General features: G+C 41.1%; 1 protein-coding gene across 2 annotated transcripts in view; it reads left to right on the forward strand.

The window, feature by feature from the left end:
* Window positions 1-15595, forward strand: part of CROT (carnitine O-octanoyltransferase) — a 109253-nt gene that overhangs the window by 92179 nt on the left and 1479 nt on the right. For both annotated transcript variants that reach the window (XM_065586922.1, XM_065586923.1), the window contains exons 6-16: window positions 1788-1896; window positions 4674-4767; window positions 4859-4984; window positions 5620-5721; window positions 6385-6468; window positions 6557-6664; window positions 6937-7067; window positions 8615-8738; window positions 14009-14087; window positions 15165-15258; window positions 15425-15544. In XM_065586922.1, coding sequence (XP_065442994.1) covers window positions 1788-1896; window positions 4674-4767; window positions 4859-4984; window positions 5620-5721; window positions 6385-6468; window positions 6557-6664; window positions 6937-7067; window positions 8615-8738; window positions 14009-14087; window positions 15165-15258; window positions 15425-15544 — 1171 coding nt within the window. The remainder of the gene's footprint in view (window positions 1-1787; window positions 1897-4673; window positions 4768-4858; window positions 4985-5619; window positions 5722-6384; window positions 6469-6556; window positions 6665-6936; window positions 7068-8614; window positions 8739-14008; window positions 14088-15164; window positions 15259-15424; window positions 15545-15595) is intronic.

Raw genomic sequence — 15595 nt, forward strand, 5'->3', positions numbered from 1 at the left:
CATCCTGCTAAACTCCTACTGCTTTTGTGACACCTACAAGCATAAGAGCCATCGGAAGACTGGGGCGGGAGGTGGCACCTAACAAGCCTTGTAAAGATTGGGGATTCCCTGTCAGATCTCATAAGGCTCAGCAAGATGTTGATGCACTTACCTCAGTACACTCCTGTATATCTCCTAAGATTCTCAGAGGTGGAGCCTCTCCCCCACCCCCATAGACCTTAGGAGGTATGGATTAGTGAGGTGCCTCTCCTCCAGAGCTCAGGAAGTCAAGAGGAAATGGGAAGCCTTCCCTATTCTCCTTCCCTCCCCGATCCCTTGTTAGGACTGTAATGAGCTTTTGTGAATGGGAATTTCTTTAATTTTTAAAGAAAAGTCAAGGTTGCAGGCACATAACAATGGTTTGAGGGTGCATGACCTTTCAAGAACATTGGTTTAAAAATAAAACATAGAAGAAAATCCAAACAATAGAAACTCAGGGAATGCAGAATTATGGTTGCATTTCTTAAAGCACTCAAAGAACCTCAGCTGTGTCCCTGTGAAGATGAAAGCCTATTATCTCCCTTCTTGGTGTGTGGTATATTTCAGATGTTCACGACAGCATCTTGTTTTTATAAGTTTTCATACATGTGCTAATTTGTTACCCCACTAGTTTTTGCTCTTTTCATGTAAGTGCTGTAATTTCATGCTCTCTGTAGATGACATTTACATGTGGAGATATTCTAAAGGGGGAATGATTTCCTTAATTTTGCTATTTATCTAAATCAGGAACTTATAAATTTTGTTGTGTACGTTACAATATGATCATGAAGAAAGACATAAAGCAACAAAATTACTATATGAATAAGATTAAGGCATTTTTATGGGCATTTGTTAAATGGAGCTCTATGGATATAGTATACATTTCTCATTTTTTCAAGGCAGAGCTATGGGACAGAGTTAAGGTTGTGTAGAGGCCTGTTTTGAGAAGTGCAATGTTAGCTCTGTGTTCCTTGCATTCCTAACGTCTTTTTGGTCTTAACATTCTTGAACTTGGTTAAACCTTAACTTTATGGTAATACATTTTTGTGTGTGGCATAACTAATAAGATTGTATAGGCAATTATGGGCAAGATTTCCACTGGTGAGTGCAACAACTGCATCTCTCCATAATGTTAAACATTCGTGTATCAGTGCACAAATGCTCAGATTTGCATATGCAAATCGGGTACTAGCTGATCCATTTGTGCATTAACTCCTGATTTGCATAGACAAAAATTTGTAGAATGTGTTGTCAAGTGTTTTTGCTTATCTTTGAAGCCACTTTCTATGCCAACCTTCTGAAACTTCACCCAGTGTCATCTTTTCTTTCATCAGAATGTGGGTGATTTTCCATGTCGCATTTCTGCTTCCTGATGTAAGAATAGCCTCCCCACTTACAAATTTGTTAAAGTTATGAACATGGCAGTAAACATTGGTGGGGGTTAATAATAATCAAGGTTACATGCATCTATGGATTCTGTCAGTTAATCTTGCAAATGCAGTCTTTGAGACTTATTTCCAAACTGCAGAAAAAAACCCATAGAATTGCTCTCTGAAAGTAGATGACAAGTTTGGTCTTGGTTGCTGTTTTTAAATGTACAAAGTCTTAAATGTTAAAGGCCAAAATAATGTGCTGTATTTGTACACGTGCATTTTTGTACCTGGTCACTTAAATGTGTCTATAATTTATCTCCCCCGCTCTCTCTCATTCACATTATAACTTTATCCAAAAAGTGTTGTGTTCTCATGTTTGTTTTATCTTCCTTTCAGAGAGTGAAGGTGAATGCCCATCCCACTTAATAGTCCTGTGTCGCGGTCGAGTGTTTGCTTTTGATGCTGTACATGAAGGTCATATACTGAGCCCTCCAGAGATTTTCAGGTTTTTAAATTACTTCATATTAATTGAGCTGCACAGTGAAATACATTGGGCCTTGTTTGCAAAAGAACAGTACTCCCTGAAAGTCCAGACTGTACAAAATTGGAATGCTTAACATGGCAAGATGCTGGTCTCCCATTGTGTAACTTGTAAACTATAGTAGGTGCCTGTTTTTCAGATAAAAATGTGATTTTTTCAGGCCGAGCAAATCCCTTTAAACATTTTCTGTTGAAGTTTGGAGGGACTGGAATTTTCCCTCCATTATAGTATTTTAATAGTCTGTGTGACTAAGTAACTTAAGCTGAACAGCTTATACATTTAAAGTGAAGGAAAGCTTGTAATAGGCATGAAACATGAACCTGCACTTAGCACTGCAAAATATGGCAAGGTGCCTGGAACAACAAGCAAATGTAGGATGCTAAAAGTGTACCATGAAGGTGTTTGGGTAGCAAATATCAATTACGTGTTGGGGTTCATGGCATGACACTGTATCAGGATTATCTAATACATCTTTTTTTGAGAACCAATCCATGTAGCAATGAGATATTCATCATAATCATTAAAAGCCAACCAAACAAAACCCACCACCACACTTTCCCTTTGCTCCCTCTTGACCACATTTTAAACATAATCAAACTTGTGCATGTGAAGTCACATTTTGGCAGTGATATATTGGCCATATTTCCTGCTGCTGAGCTCCATAGAGGCAGGATTGAGCCATAACATGTGTTGTCTGGTAACACGTTTAAGGGCTTTTTCTACCAGCTGGGGATTACTGGAACACAGTGGCACTCCAGCCACATATCTCACCCCTACACCAGGGCCTGGAAAGTCTGACCTGCTTTTTGGACTTTTGTGCCACTAAGGGAGTGCAAAGGAGTGGGAAGAGGGGTGGAGAGAGACAGAGAGAATATGGCCCTCTATATTGTAGACCTCGGTGTTAGAGCACACTGCTAGGTGTTCATTGTCACAACAGATGCTCTCTCTCCAAGGAGCTGCCATATGTATACTTCCTCTTAGCACATGAAATTTCTGAATTTCCTCAATAATTATTAATGATTACCACTAATATAATCATTACACACTTCCCAGAAGTGTTTTGAGTAATCTGAAAAATAGGTGAAGATGCTAACTTTCCAGACTGGTAATATTATTAGACTGTGCACATGCTGGTTTACCCTACGGGCCAAATTCTGCTGGTGTAGATCTAGAGTAACTCCTCTCAAGTCAATCCAAGCCATTCCTGGTCCTTATCCAAGTCATTACTGGCCAAATTTAAAATTCTGTTTCTAGGAACAAAGTATAGAGACCATATTTACAGGATGAGGGACTCTGTGACTATGAAAAAACTTGGGGGTCACAGTGGATAATCAGTTGAATATGAGCTGCCAGTGTGATGCTGTTGCCAAAAGGGTTAATATGATCCTTGGATGTACAAACGGAAATGCTGAATAGGGAGATTATATTACCTCTGTATTTGGCATTGGTCCGACTGCTGCTGGAATACTGTGTCCAGTTCTGGAGTCCACAGTTCAAAAAGGATGTCGATGATAAATTGGAGAGAGTTCAGTAAAGAGACACAAGAATGATTAAAAGATTGGAAAACGTGCCTTACATGGGTAGATTCCAAGAGCTCAATCTATTTAGTTTAACAAAGAGAAGGTTGAAGGGGGACTTGATCACAGACTATAAGTACCTACATGTAGAACAAACAATTGATAATGGCCTCTTCAGTCTAGAGACAAATGGCTGCAAGCTAAAGCTAGACAAAGTCAGACTTGAAATAAGGCACAAGTTTTTAGTAGTGAGGGTAATTAGCTATTGGAACAACTTACTGGGAGTTGTGGTGGATCAGGCAAACACCAAAGAAAGGAACAAATAGAAATCAAACAAGTTTCTAACAAGAAATGCCAGACACAAATTAATTCATGATGAACAATAACCTGCTGTTACCTACGCTTATTGCAGTTCTGCTTTACAGGTAACCTGATCTCGAGGGTGGTGTATCTGGTTCGCCTCGCTTGCTATATATGAATACATCTGTATGAATGTTGTTTAAATTCTGATTAGTACTAGTGTTTAATAGGAGGAAGTGCCAAATAACTGCATATGAATTCTTAAAAATTCAGAGAGAGGTTTTTTAAAAGGGGTAACAAGGTAGACCGAGAACACCAAGTACAGTATGTGCAGAGTCACGTTTACAGGTAAAACTGTCAGAATACAAAGCTTTGAATAAAGTTTTTTGAAGTGCTGGTGCAAGCAAAGGTTAAGAAGAGAAACATTGTTTAAGATTTGGTGCATAATACAATCTCAGCTCGGTGGGATGGAGTATGATTCCCTCCTATGATTCTCAGGCCTTGTGTGGATTGGAGATTTGCCCTTATTTCAGCCATTGGTAGCTAGTCACCTATATAACTGTACCTGTGCAAACTCCTAGTATGGATATGGAAATTGTGACTTGCACCATTAGAGGTGTCCCATGTTTGAAACTGAATTAAGTGTCACTGGTGCAAGTTGTGGTTTTCTTTGTCTAAACTATGGGTTTGCATTGGTGCAGCAGTCCCCAGAGGCTGAAATCAGGGCAAATCCCCAGTGCAGACACGGATTAAAAAGGTCATGTGTCCTGAGCAGAGTTGATACACTTCTTGAAAGTTCACTTAATCTGATGATTAGATATGGAATAAGAAATATTAACCAGACTACTGGCCTACTAAAGTGAACAATTTTAATCCAGTCTCTGTCTTCATTCTGTTTTACTAATTTTAAAAATCTTCTTAAAGGCAACTTGCTTACATCCAAAAGAGGTGCCATAATGAACCTGATGGACCAGGGCTGGCGGCTTTAACAAGTGGGGAAAGAACCCAATGGGCAGAGGTTGGAAAATTTCAGTGGTCTTTCAGAAAAATGTTGATTGACTGGATTTGCAACATTTCAATTATTTAACCACTTTTTCATTGTCTTCTAGACACGTGAATATTTAACTAATCTCGATCCAAAGAACTTATGTCTCCTGGAAAAAATTCAGAGCAGTTTGTTTGTGATCTCCCTGGATGATTCCAGTCCCCATGGAACCCCTGAGGATTATACTCCGGTAGTTACAAATTTCAAAATAATTTTACTCCTCTTTTTAACCAACTTTTGTCTCTCGTTGTGTATTTGATTTATTTGTATAAAATATTCTGGAAAGGCAGCTTAACCATTTGCCTGAAGATTTCCTTAGCAATCTAACAGGTCTAACACCATTGTGACCTGGCCCCTCTAGCATAGGAAAATGGGCATGGCCATGATTCATTGTCTCCTGTTGATGGCCAGGACTGGACCAATGCCTGCCACATCTAGAATCTTGGAGGTGTAAATGTGGTGTAAATTTACCCTCACCCCTCTGCAGCCCCCTGAATTTCATAAGCCACAGAAGCCCTGACCACCAGGATCTGGCCTTTTATTTTTAAACACCAAATACCAGGCTTGTACAGATGGTTTTTCTTCAGATGGATATATTTGTTCCATTTTTGGCATGTCTGCTGTCATGCAGAGAGCCTTCTTAGTCATGGGTCATCTAATTAGGGCAGGGACTTTGTCTTGTCCAGTGCAGTAAGTCATAGCTGCTTTCGAGTGCGGAGGTTGGTACTCATTAAAAAAGTATCCAAATACTTCCAGTGTAATGTGACAGGACTCTGGCGCACATTCAGATATTTCTAAACCCCATGATATTAATTCTTGATTTAGATCACCAAGTTGGCTCTAACAGGAGATCCAACCATACGCTGGGGAGACAAATCCTACAACTGCATACTATTTTCCAATGGGACATTTGGTTCAAACTGTGATGTAAGTAAAATACGATTCCCTTTTTCCTAGCATATTTACAGTGGGCTCCTTTGTCAGTTTTTCCCCTTCCACAATGGAATATTTTTTTTTACTGGTTTAAACTTGTTTTTCTTTTAGTGCATTTTCACGTATAGGGTTCCTTATCTGGCAAACATCCCAGGACAGGTGCTGTACATTTCTAAAGGGGAGATTATGCAGTGCATGTGTTGACTAAAAAGATTTAGAAGTCTAAATTTTACTTTCAGAAATATTTTAATGAGGGAGTTTCTTGAATTTGATCAATAGGGAGTTCAAAGAGAAGGGGAATATCATGCAAAAAAAAAATTGTAAGTTAGTAGCTTTATTATTTGCTTGTATCACAGTAGTGCCCAAAACATGCTAAGCTCTCTCATAGGAAGACATTGTTTCTGCCCAGATCTGTGCCTCATCCTGGTGCTATATTTTGCCTGTCTACCTGGCTGCAGAGTTAACAAGAGAGTAGATAAATACTGTATAGGGCTCTATCTGTACAGGTAGAAAGGCTAGAAGTGTAATCTCCTAAAGAATTCTACACATCACAGGAAAACCTTCAGCATAATTAAGAAGGAATGGGGGTGGAAATAAGGAGGCTTGATCAACTTTTAGCTATGCAACCATCATGGTATATTGTCTCGTGTGTTCTAGCATTCTCCTTGTGATGCCATGGCTTTGGTAGTCCTGTGCTCTTATATTGATCAGAAGATTATTGAAAGTGAGGGAAGGTGGAAGGTATGTATCCATTAAGTTTCCATCCTTATCAATTAGCATTTCCTCTCTTACGGATATTGATTCCTCTTTTATTTAAAAAACAAAACAGGGATCAGATAAAGTGCGGGACATCCCCTGGCCAGAGGAACTTGTTTTCACGTTGAACCAGAATGTGCTAAATGACATTGAACGTGCTAAAGAACGGTATTCTCAGCAGGTGAAGTTTCTCTATCTCTTTCTTAGTGATCACTGAGGCTTTCATTTTATCTAAACATTAGTAGCTGGCCTCGCTCCAGGCCAGAGAACAAAGACCATTGGGACAGATTCAATCCTGAGGTAGCTCCACTGAAGCCAGGGGAGTTACACCGGGATAAACCTGATCCATTGTTTTGTGAGGTGAATGCACAGTTCATTATATTTGAACTGAAGCAGGTTGTGATTAGAGCAGTTGCTGAATTCTCCTATGGTAACAAATTCTTTATTTGTCAGGTATCTGACTTGCAGCTAGTGAGTTATGCATTTACATCCTTTGGGAAAGCACTGACCAAGAAGAAGGGACTTCATCCTGATACGTTTGTTCAGCTTGGCCTCCAGCTGGCCTATTATAAACTTCATGGACAGTAAGAAAAGTTTATTATTCAGGCTAGCAATTAAATGTATAGTTGAACAAACTGACAAATCTGGGCAAATACAAAGGGCTTTGCATTCCATTGTATATTTTCCTGCAGTCATAGAAGAATAAAGAAATATGTCATAATGTTTTATTTAGTTATACAGGACCTGATCCTCTGCCACTGAAGTCAGCAGGACTTCTGCCATTGACTTCAAAAGGTGCAGGAGCAAGTCTTTTATGTCACAGTGTGGTAGGTGCTATACTACAGGTACTATAAGATAAAGGGCAGCCAGCCAGAACTTTATTAACATTCCATAAAATATACACATGGGCAGTACTGGTTAAATTATAAGGCAAGCACTTGGCCCACAAGGATCTATATTACCTCACTAACTGAGAGACAGTGTGGGTGAAGTAATATCTTTTATTGGACCAACTTCTACTGGTGAGAGAGACAAGTTTTTTAACCCACATAGTTTTTTAACTCACATAACTCTTCTTCAGGTCTGTGTAAGCTCAGAAGCTTGTCTCTCTCACCAACAGAGAAGTTAGTCCAGTAAAAGATATTACCTCACCCACCTTGTCTCTCTAATATCCTGCATACCTCACTAATTGCTCATTCCTATATAAGGGGATTTGGCCCAGGTACAGATGAAAGTCTCATCTGTAGTCTATAATTAAACATTATTCTGTGGTGATAAATCTCTCTCTTCCAAAATCCCAACCCTGTAAAAAGCCTTAGCAGACTCACTATTGTCATCCTGTCCCCATCACCAACAAAGTCTACCTGTAAAAGTTATAACAACATAACAAAAAGATAGTGTACAACCAAGTTTCTGTCCTTGCACACTGGGCAGGTGGCTGAGGCTGGTTTTATTTTATACTCCCAGCCAAAAGTTATTGGAGACTCTCTCTTTGTTGGTGATTATGTCCCTCATTTACATGTGCCTTTACTACCATCTGTTAGTATTTAAAATAGTTTAAATATGAGTCATCACAGAGCTGGCAAATAGTTGCCTGAGGGTGTCATCTGCAAAAAGGCCACATTCCTGGCAAAGGTCATTGAACACTGGGTTATATTAATTGCCCAACAAAGACAATCTGGGTAAGGACCCTTCTTAAACTTGTTTGTAGATGTCCCCTGTTACTAGTGGATTCCCCAAATCTGAGGGTCTTGTGTGCAGATGCCTTCTGTCCTTTATCCTTGATGGAAGAATACATAGGAAATTGAAGCTTGCTTACTTTCCACTCACCTACATAAGGGGGTATGGAAGCCTTAGCATTTGCAAAAAGCAGCTCATGAAACAGTCCAGATTTTTTTATGACTTTATAATGGCATCTGAATTTTCTTAGTCCTAACTTGCCTCTTGAAAACTTTCTTATCGTTGAGTAATCTGTATTGCATTTCAGAGACTTAAAAGAAAATGAGTGGCTTACTCTTGCTTGTAATTGAGTGTAATGGGATAGAATATCTTTTATATGACATTTTTCCTTTAGTGACGAGAAAAGATTTATCTTTGTAGTGAGACACTTTGTCCTAATTTTCCTTCTTAGCCCAGGCTGCTGTTATGAAACTGCTATGACCAGACGTTTCTACCACGGACGCACTGAGACTATGAGACCATGTACGGTGGAAGCAGTGGAGTGGTGCAAATCCATGCTGGATCCATCTTGCAGTGTAAGTATTGAAAATCTGCTTTAGTTGTAATGTATTTAAAAGACCTGCCATCTGATCTACTTTAGATAAGAGAATATGCCATTAATTGTGTCAGTAACTGGAGAAGAAGTCATCTTCAGCTAGTTAATTCAAGTGGGTATGTCACCACCAGGGCTGGCTCTCAGAATTTTGCTATCTTAGGTGAAGTGCAGTATATGACCCCACTCTCTTTTTTTATTTTAACTTTATTTTTGTTTTTAACTCTGCTTTATGTCGTACACTCCCCACACATGCACCTCACCCCTCCCAATTAAGAGTGGCCAGTGCTGTGCCAATGGCAGACTGATCGCTATGAGGCATGGAGTCTGGGAGGTGCACGTGCTCATCTGTGTGTGTGAAATCTGCATGGGGAAGTTGCTGACAGTAAGACTGATTCCAAAGTCTGAGTCTTTCATCTCCTAAATACTTGAGCTGGGGAGCTGACCTCTCTTCTGTTTCCCCCACCTCCCCTCCCCTCTCCAAGTTTCAAAAGGTTTAGCTTACAAGCAGAACCTGCTTCTCTCTCTCCCCGGGTACTGGCTGCTGCTGAAAGTTTCTTCCTCTGCTTCTCCCTCTGCACCTGTCTGGGAGCCTGAGGAGATGAAAGGAAAGGGAAAGGATCTTGCAAGATATGTTTACATATCTTCTTAGAGAAAATCCAAAGCTTCTCTTCATGTTCTTCATCTTGGATACTGGGCTTACACAGCACTGTGCCATCAAACCACATCTGTTTGATGCTTTGCTTTACTGTCCTTATTTCTTCTCTCCTCTTCGCTTCATTGGCTTCTTATTCATTTGTGCTGCTGCTTTAAAACTCTGACGTTTAATACCATCACTCAGATCTGACTTCCCCTTGTTTTCTTATCTTCCTCCCTGCTTTTCCGTTTGCTATCTTTATTTATCTTCTTACAGTCAGACTCATACAGCCAATTAATATTGAACTTTGCTGTTTCTAGCACTGATCCCTTGGGATCTCTCTTCCTCTCCATTTTTCTGATTCCCTTCATCATTTTAAATTTCATCCCAACTGCTCTCTCTTCCATTTCTGAATGCTGTTGCTTCTGATGAACTTCAAGCACATGCTTATCTGCTTTGCTGAATAGGATGCACTTGAATAGGTGCTTAAAAGTTAAGCATGTGCTTAAGAGCTTTGCAAAAACAGAGCCTTACTATCTCATCACTTCATTTTCTTTCCTTAGAATCATAGAATCATAGAATATCAGGGTTGGAAGGAACCTCAGGAGGTCATCAGTCCAACCTCCTGCTCAAAGCAGGACCAATCCACAACTAAATCATCCCAGCCAGGGCTTTGTCAAGCCTGACCTTAAAAACCTCTAAGGAAGGAGATTCCACCACCTCCGTAGGTAACCCATTCCAGTGCTTTACCATGCTCCTAGTGAGAAAGTTTTTCCTAATATCCAACCTAAACCTCCCCCACTGCAACTTGAGACCATTACTCCTTGTTCTTTCATCTGCTACCACTGAGAACAGTCTCAATCCATCCTCTTTGGAATCCCCTTTCAGGTAGTTGAAAGCAGCTATCAAATCCCCCCTCATTCTTCTTGTAAGGTTAATAGTTTGTTGTTGCTAAGAACCCATCAGTTATTGACCGTTTCAGCTTGTGTCCTTCTGTTACCATTATCCACCATTTTTGGTCAAAGGGGCTTCATAAATAAATAAATGGAATGTAGTGTCAGAGCAGAGACAGATCTTGGGCTTAGTGTTTGGAGCAATTTGCTGACAACCATGCCATCTCTGACCTATATTTGTGCTTACATTGCCAGGAGAATAGACTAACTAGTAGGACTTATCTCTCTCTAAAATCTATGGTTAAACATAATCACAAAACTCTTATACTTTTAAAACCATGATGGTGGGCAACAACACTAATTGGCAAATAAACCTATAGCTAGCTAAAGGAAGGAGAGAGCATGATCAATGAAAAATTCCTTCCTGACCCTGAGAGAGACTGGCTGGCTTAACTCTACCCTTTCACTTATTATCCAACCCATGAGAGAGTGCAATAGGAAAGAAAAAACGGGGATAAAAAATAACATGTACTTAGCAACTGAATAACAGAAAGCTGCAGCAGCCATTTGCAAACTAACCCTGTCAGGGCTACAGCTGTTTGCCTTTGCCAAATTTAAAGGGCCAGCTTCAGAGAATGCATGCGGGGCGAAAAGTTCTTACAAATGGGCAGTTCTGCACTGGGGAGATCAAGTAAAGACCAGAGAAGTTGGGGTACTTATCACTACAGTCAAACAGCATTTACAGTGTTTTTGCAATTGCTCACCCCATCGCATTGTCAAAAGCTTTCAGAAAGTCCTGGTATACTGACCCTAATTTTTCTCATCTGTCTAAACCAAAAGTTGTTAGAAAAGTAATTAGATTGTTCTGAAATTATTCCCCTCTCACAAATCTGTGCTGTCTTCTGAACTGTACTTTTCCAAATGCATTTTTGAAGTGTAATTCTAGCTTTTCTTTATATAGTTGTTAAATGTACGGCTCTTGTCATTTTCAGTCTCTTTCCTAGAACCCTCTCTTACATTTGAGCTATACATGAACTGTTTTCCAGTCACATGGCACCTGTCCTGTATGAAAAGACTTTTTAAAAATAACTGAACAGTTCCAGCTCCTTGACTTACCCCTAATTTCATATCATCCATAAAAGTAGCCCCCTTATTTTACATGACGGCTAAATAGCTGTTTCCATTGTTTAAATAAACTCTGTTTTTTCCAGTCTTTCCTCATTAATACTCACAAGTACATCAGTCAGCAGATTTAAAATAAGCAAAAGGAAGTACTTCTTCACACAATGCACAGTCAACCTGTGAAACTAGATAAGTTCCTGGAGGATAGGTCCATCAATGGCTATTAGCCAGGTTGGGCAGAGATGCAACCCAATGCTCTGAATGTTCCTAGCCTCTGTTTGCAAGGAGCTGGAAGTGGACCACAGAGGATGGATCACTTGATTGCATGTTCTTTTTATTCCGTCTGAAGCACCTGGCATTGGCCACTGTCGGAAGACAGGATACTGGGCTAGATGGACCATTGGTCTGACCCAGTATGGCCATTCTTATGGATGCATTGCCAATATTCTACTGATGCAAATAAGTCATTATTTTTCAATAGCCAAGTTATCCTTGCTTTGCTATCATGTTAATAGGCCATTGTTCTCTTATTTTTCTGTCCTCTGATATAATTTGATAGTATACTTTTTAAAATCTCTAGCTATTTGTTCCTATTCCTCTCTGTTCTTCTTTCAGTACATTCCTTCTACTAATGCTGTTGTCTTTTGCCCCCTGTATTTTATTATATTTCTGTATTTACTCATCGTTAACTACAACAGCTTAGGCCTGGATCCTGCAATCTGATCCTCCATTGAAGTTAATAGAGCTTTGCCCAGGCAGATCGAGTTGGGATCTAGCAGTGAGCCAGTCTATCTGAGAATGTTTAATAACATAATAAAGCTAAGAGCTTCCCTAGTGTTCATCCATTTAAAAGCTCAATCTGCTTCCCTTTTAATCTGTTGCACTCAGCTTTATGACAGCTCTTTTCAGTGTTTCACTGACCTGGACAGCAGCACCTCTGGGCTAGATTCACAAGGGGGACTAAAGCACTGCAATGCTCCAAACTCCAAATTAGGTGCCCAGGCTCCCTCTACAGTGTATGGGGAGAGCTAGGTGCCTAAAAACATGATTCACAGATGCTAGCATGCTGAGCTGAGCACTACATAAGCAAGTCAGTAGGAAATGCTGAGGAGGGCTGGGGCCTATACATCAATCCTCAAAGAGAGTTGGGTGTCAGTCTGTGCTTGGGATTCACAGACATGAACTCTCTCCTGGAGTTAGGCACATAGGTTAGGTCAGCCCTTTCTGAAGAACAGAGGTGGTGCCCCTCTTCCCCCATGCCCAGTGGTTAAAGCATTCACCAGGATGTGGATTTGGATCGTGGGTTTGGATCCCTGCTGTGCCTGACTTGAACCCAGTTTTCCCATCTCCTAGGTGAGTGCTTTTAGCACTGGGCTATGGCTCTCTCCTGTTGAAGCTATTTCATTTGGTATTAGGTATGAAAGACCTAAATATTCAGTGGAGCAGGGACTGGAACGTGAAACCACCAGGCTGTAGAATCATTCTCTGTCTCTCAGGCCCAATAATAGTGGAACAGCTTTAACAGCGGTTTCCTATATGCTGGATGAGTACTCTAACTATGGGGGGCACCATCATTGTCATTTTGTGCGAGGACAGCTACAGTAGTTGTGCTATAAGATGGTCTCTGAGCCCAGGCAATATAAGCAAGGGAATGCATAGTCAGGGCCATACAGAGGTTTTGGGGGCCCGAGGCAAAATCTGAAACTGAGACCTCCCCACCCTTCCAAAAAAATTACCACTGCGAGTGGTGGTTGTGAGGGGTTTGGAGTCCAAGCACTCCCCCATAGTGGTGTGGAAGCAGAGAATTTTCTCCGACAGTGGCAACTTGGCTCCTATCCCACGGGGTTGGGCCTGGCACCTCTCTATGGGCACTGCAACCTGGCACATGGGGTCACAGCACTGCTCAGGTTTGGCCAGGCTGTCCCTCCGTCTAAGGACTTTACTGATGGAAACTTAGGTGCTTATAGGATTAGGCTTCAGCTGTGGTTTTGTGAATGCCAGTGGTAGCCATATATTGGACTTAGCTGCCTAACTGACACTTTGGTGCTTAAGCCCTCCTTGTGCATCTAGTTGCTACGTGTGTTTAATTTAAGAGCAATGAAGTGAGATGCTTCGCTATTTCCGTATGACTTTCTCTTTTCATTTTTGTGATTTCCACATGCAGTTCCGTGTCTGTGAAATGCAGTCATGTGCGCTACTGTCTGATGTATTTCTAAGTTGGTGTTAGTGTAGGAAAGCCATTGTATTCAATCTCTTTAGTTTAAAGTGACCATTTTCAGTTCCTTCAGTTTCTGTCATTAGTGCGGGGGAAAAAGAGAAAGGGCTTAAGGTTTAGAAAACTGTTCTGCACAGAAAGTAATTGGCTAAGACCTAGGAAACAAATTATCAAGAGCTCCTGTGCAAAAAACAGGGTTCAGGAAAAAAAATAAATCACAGGAATTTGAAAAAATGAGAGAGACATAAGGCACAAATGTAGCTTTTCCATGCTCCTAAATTTTCGTCTCTTCTTAAACTCTAAAGCTTGTGAAAGGAAGGAACTTGCTTATCTGTGTCTCTTGTAATATTCAACTGGATTGGTTTTGTTTTTCTTATTTAACACAGTCTCATAAACGGCAGCAACAGATGCTAAAGGCATTTGCAAAGCACAACAAGATGATGAAAGAGTGCGAGAATGGCAAAGGTATTTTCTTTTTAACAACTAATTTTCTCTTGTGCCTGAAAAAGGAGATTTACTTTGTGTTAATATGATTTCTCCGGCTCCTTACTAGGTCAGTCTGAATAATCTAAGACCACCCAGGGAAACAGAAATATTATAAATTTCTGCTGGGAGCCCCTGCCTTTTTATACCCCTTGGCATTTCCTTCTAGCTTATGTGTTGCCTCTCTTCTTCCTGCAGGGGGGAGGGTGCATGGGGGGAATGGTGTGGGGGGGAGAGGGGAAGAGAGTGGGAGCGAGGGTCCTAACCATGGACGTTTAAGTAATTTCAGTCCCCTGGGGCTAGATTCACAAAGGGACTTAAGCATCTAATTGCCACGTAGGTGCCTAAGTCCAAGATTTAGATCCTCAAAACCCAGCTCAGCTGCTGCCTAACCCTGTAAGTGCCTAAGTTCTGCAGTAAACTCTTCTGGGTGCCTAAAAATCCACTGCTGAGCATGCACACACTGCCTAAATCTTGACGCCATCAGCCTGCTCAGCACCTAAGCCCCAGCAGAATGCTCAAACTAGCTGTGCCCCCGGCCTAGCTCATGGCCTGATCTAGTTGGCGTGCTCAGAGGCCACCTTAGAGCATGCCTATCATCTCAAGCCCCACACAAAATATAGAAGAGGAGGAGCTGATGGTGCTGGCCTGAGGCTAGGCACCTAACTCACTTTAAGGGACAGGGCTTGGGCAACACCCCTCTCCTCAGCATTTCCTACTGGTTAGCTCAGGGGTCTGTGCCCTCGATCATTTGGGCCCATTCCCAGATGGTGCTGGTTGCTTCCTAGCGTGAAAGGGGAGATGTTTCTCACTGGAGTTGGAGGGGGCTAGTAATGAGGTAAACTCTTTGTATTTTTATCTCCATTGTAGGCTGAATGCAAAGGCCTCTTTGGACACCACATTTCGGAGATGGCTTCAGGGTGCTTCAGTCTGGATCCCTCTTTCTTTTTAGGGCTCTCCCATGATCTGTTCTGGGTCCAGCATTTGAACTTCCCATTGTCCAGACCAGGAAGAACTAGATATTTCTCTCAGTGATGAGGTTTCTTGTTTGTTTGACAGGATTTGACCGTCATCTTCTGGGTCTCCTACTCATAGCAAAAGAGGAAGGACTCCCTGTGCCAGAACTCTTCACAGACCCTGCATTCACTAGAAGGTAATTATTAGTCTGGTCCTATATGCAAGTCAAACCTCTGGGTGTTGATGGGTTTATCACATTTGCCTTGAGCTTGCCAATCTCTTGATCCCAATAATTTTGTATTTCTTAGCTCCACTTTTTAATACTAATTTAAATCAAACAATTTGCTTTTTTTATTTCACAGCGGGGGAGGTGGAAATTTTGTGCTTTCCACTAGCCTGGTTGGCTACACTAAAATTGGTGGAGCTGCAGTCCCCATGATACATCATGGCTATGGCATTTTCTATAGAATCAGAGATGACAGGTAAGGGTATATTCTCACCTTCTTGGGCCTGGCATCACTCAGAAGAAAACT

Source organism: Chrysemys picta, chromosome 2 (assembly GCF_011386835.1).
Source record: "Chrysemys picta bellii isolate R12L10 chromosome 2, ASM1138683v2, whole genome shotgun sequence".
NCBI lineage: Eukaryota > Metazoa > Chordata > Testudines > Emydidae > Chrysemys > Chrysemys picta.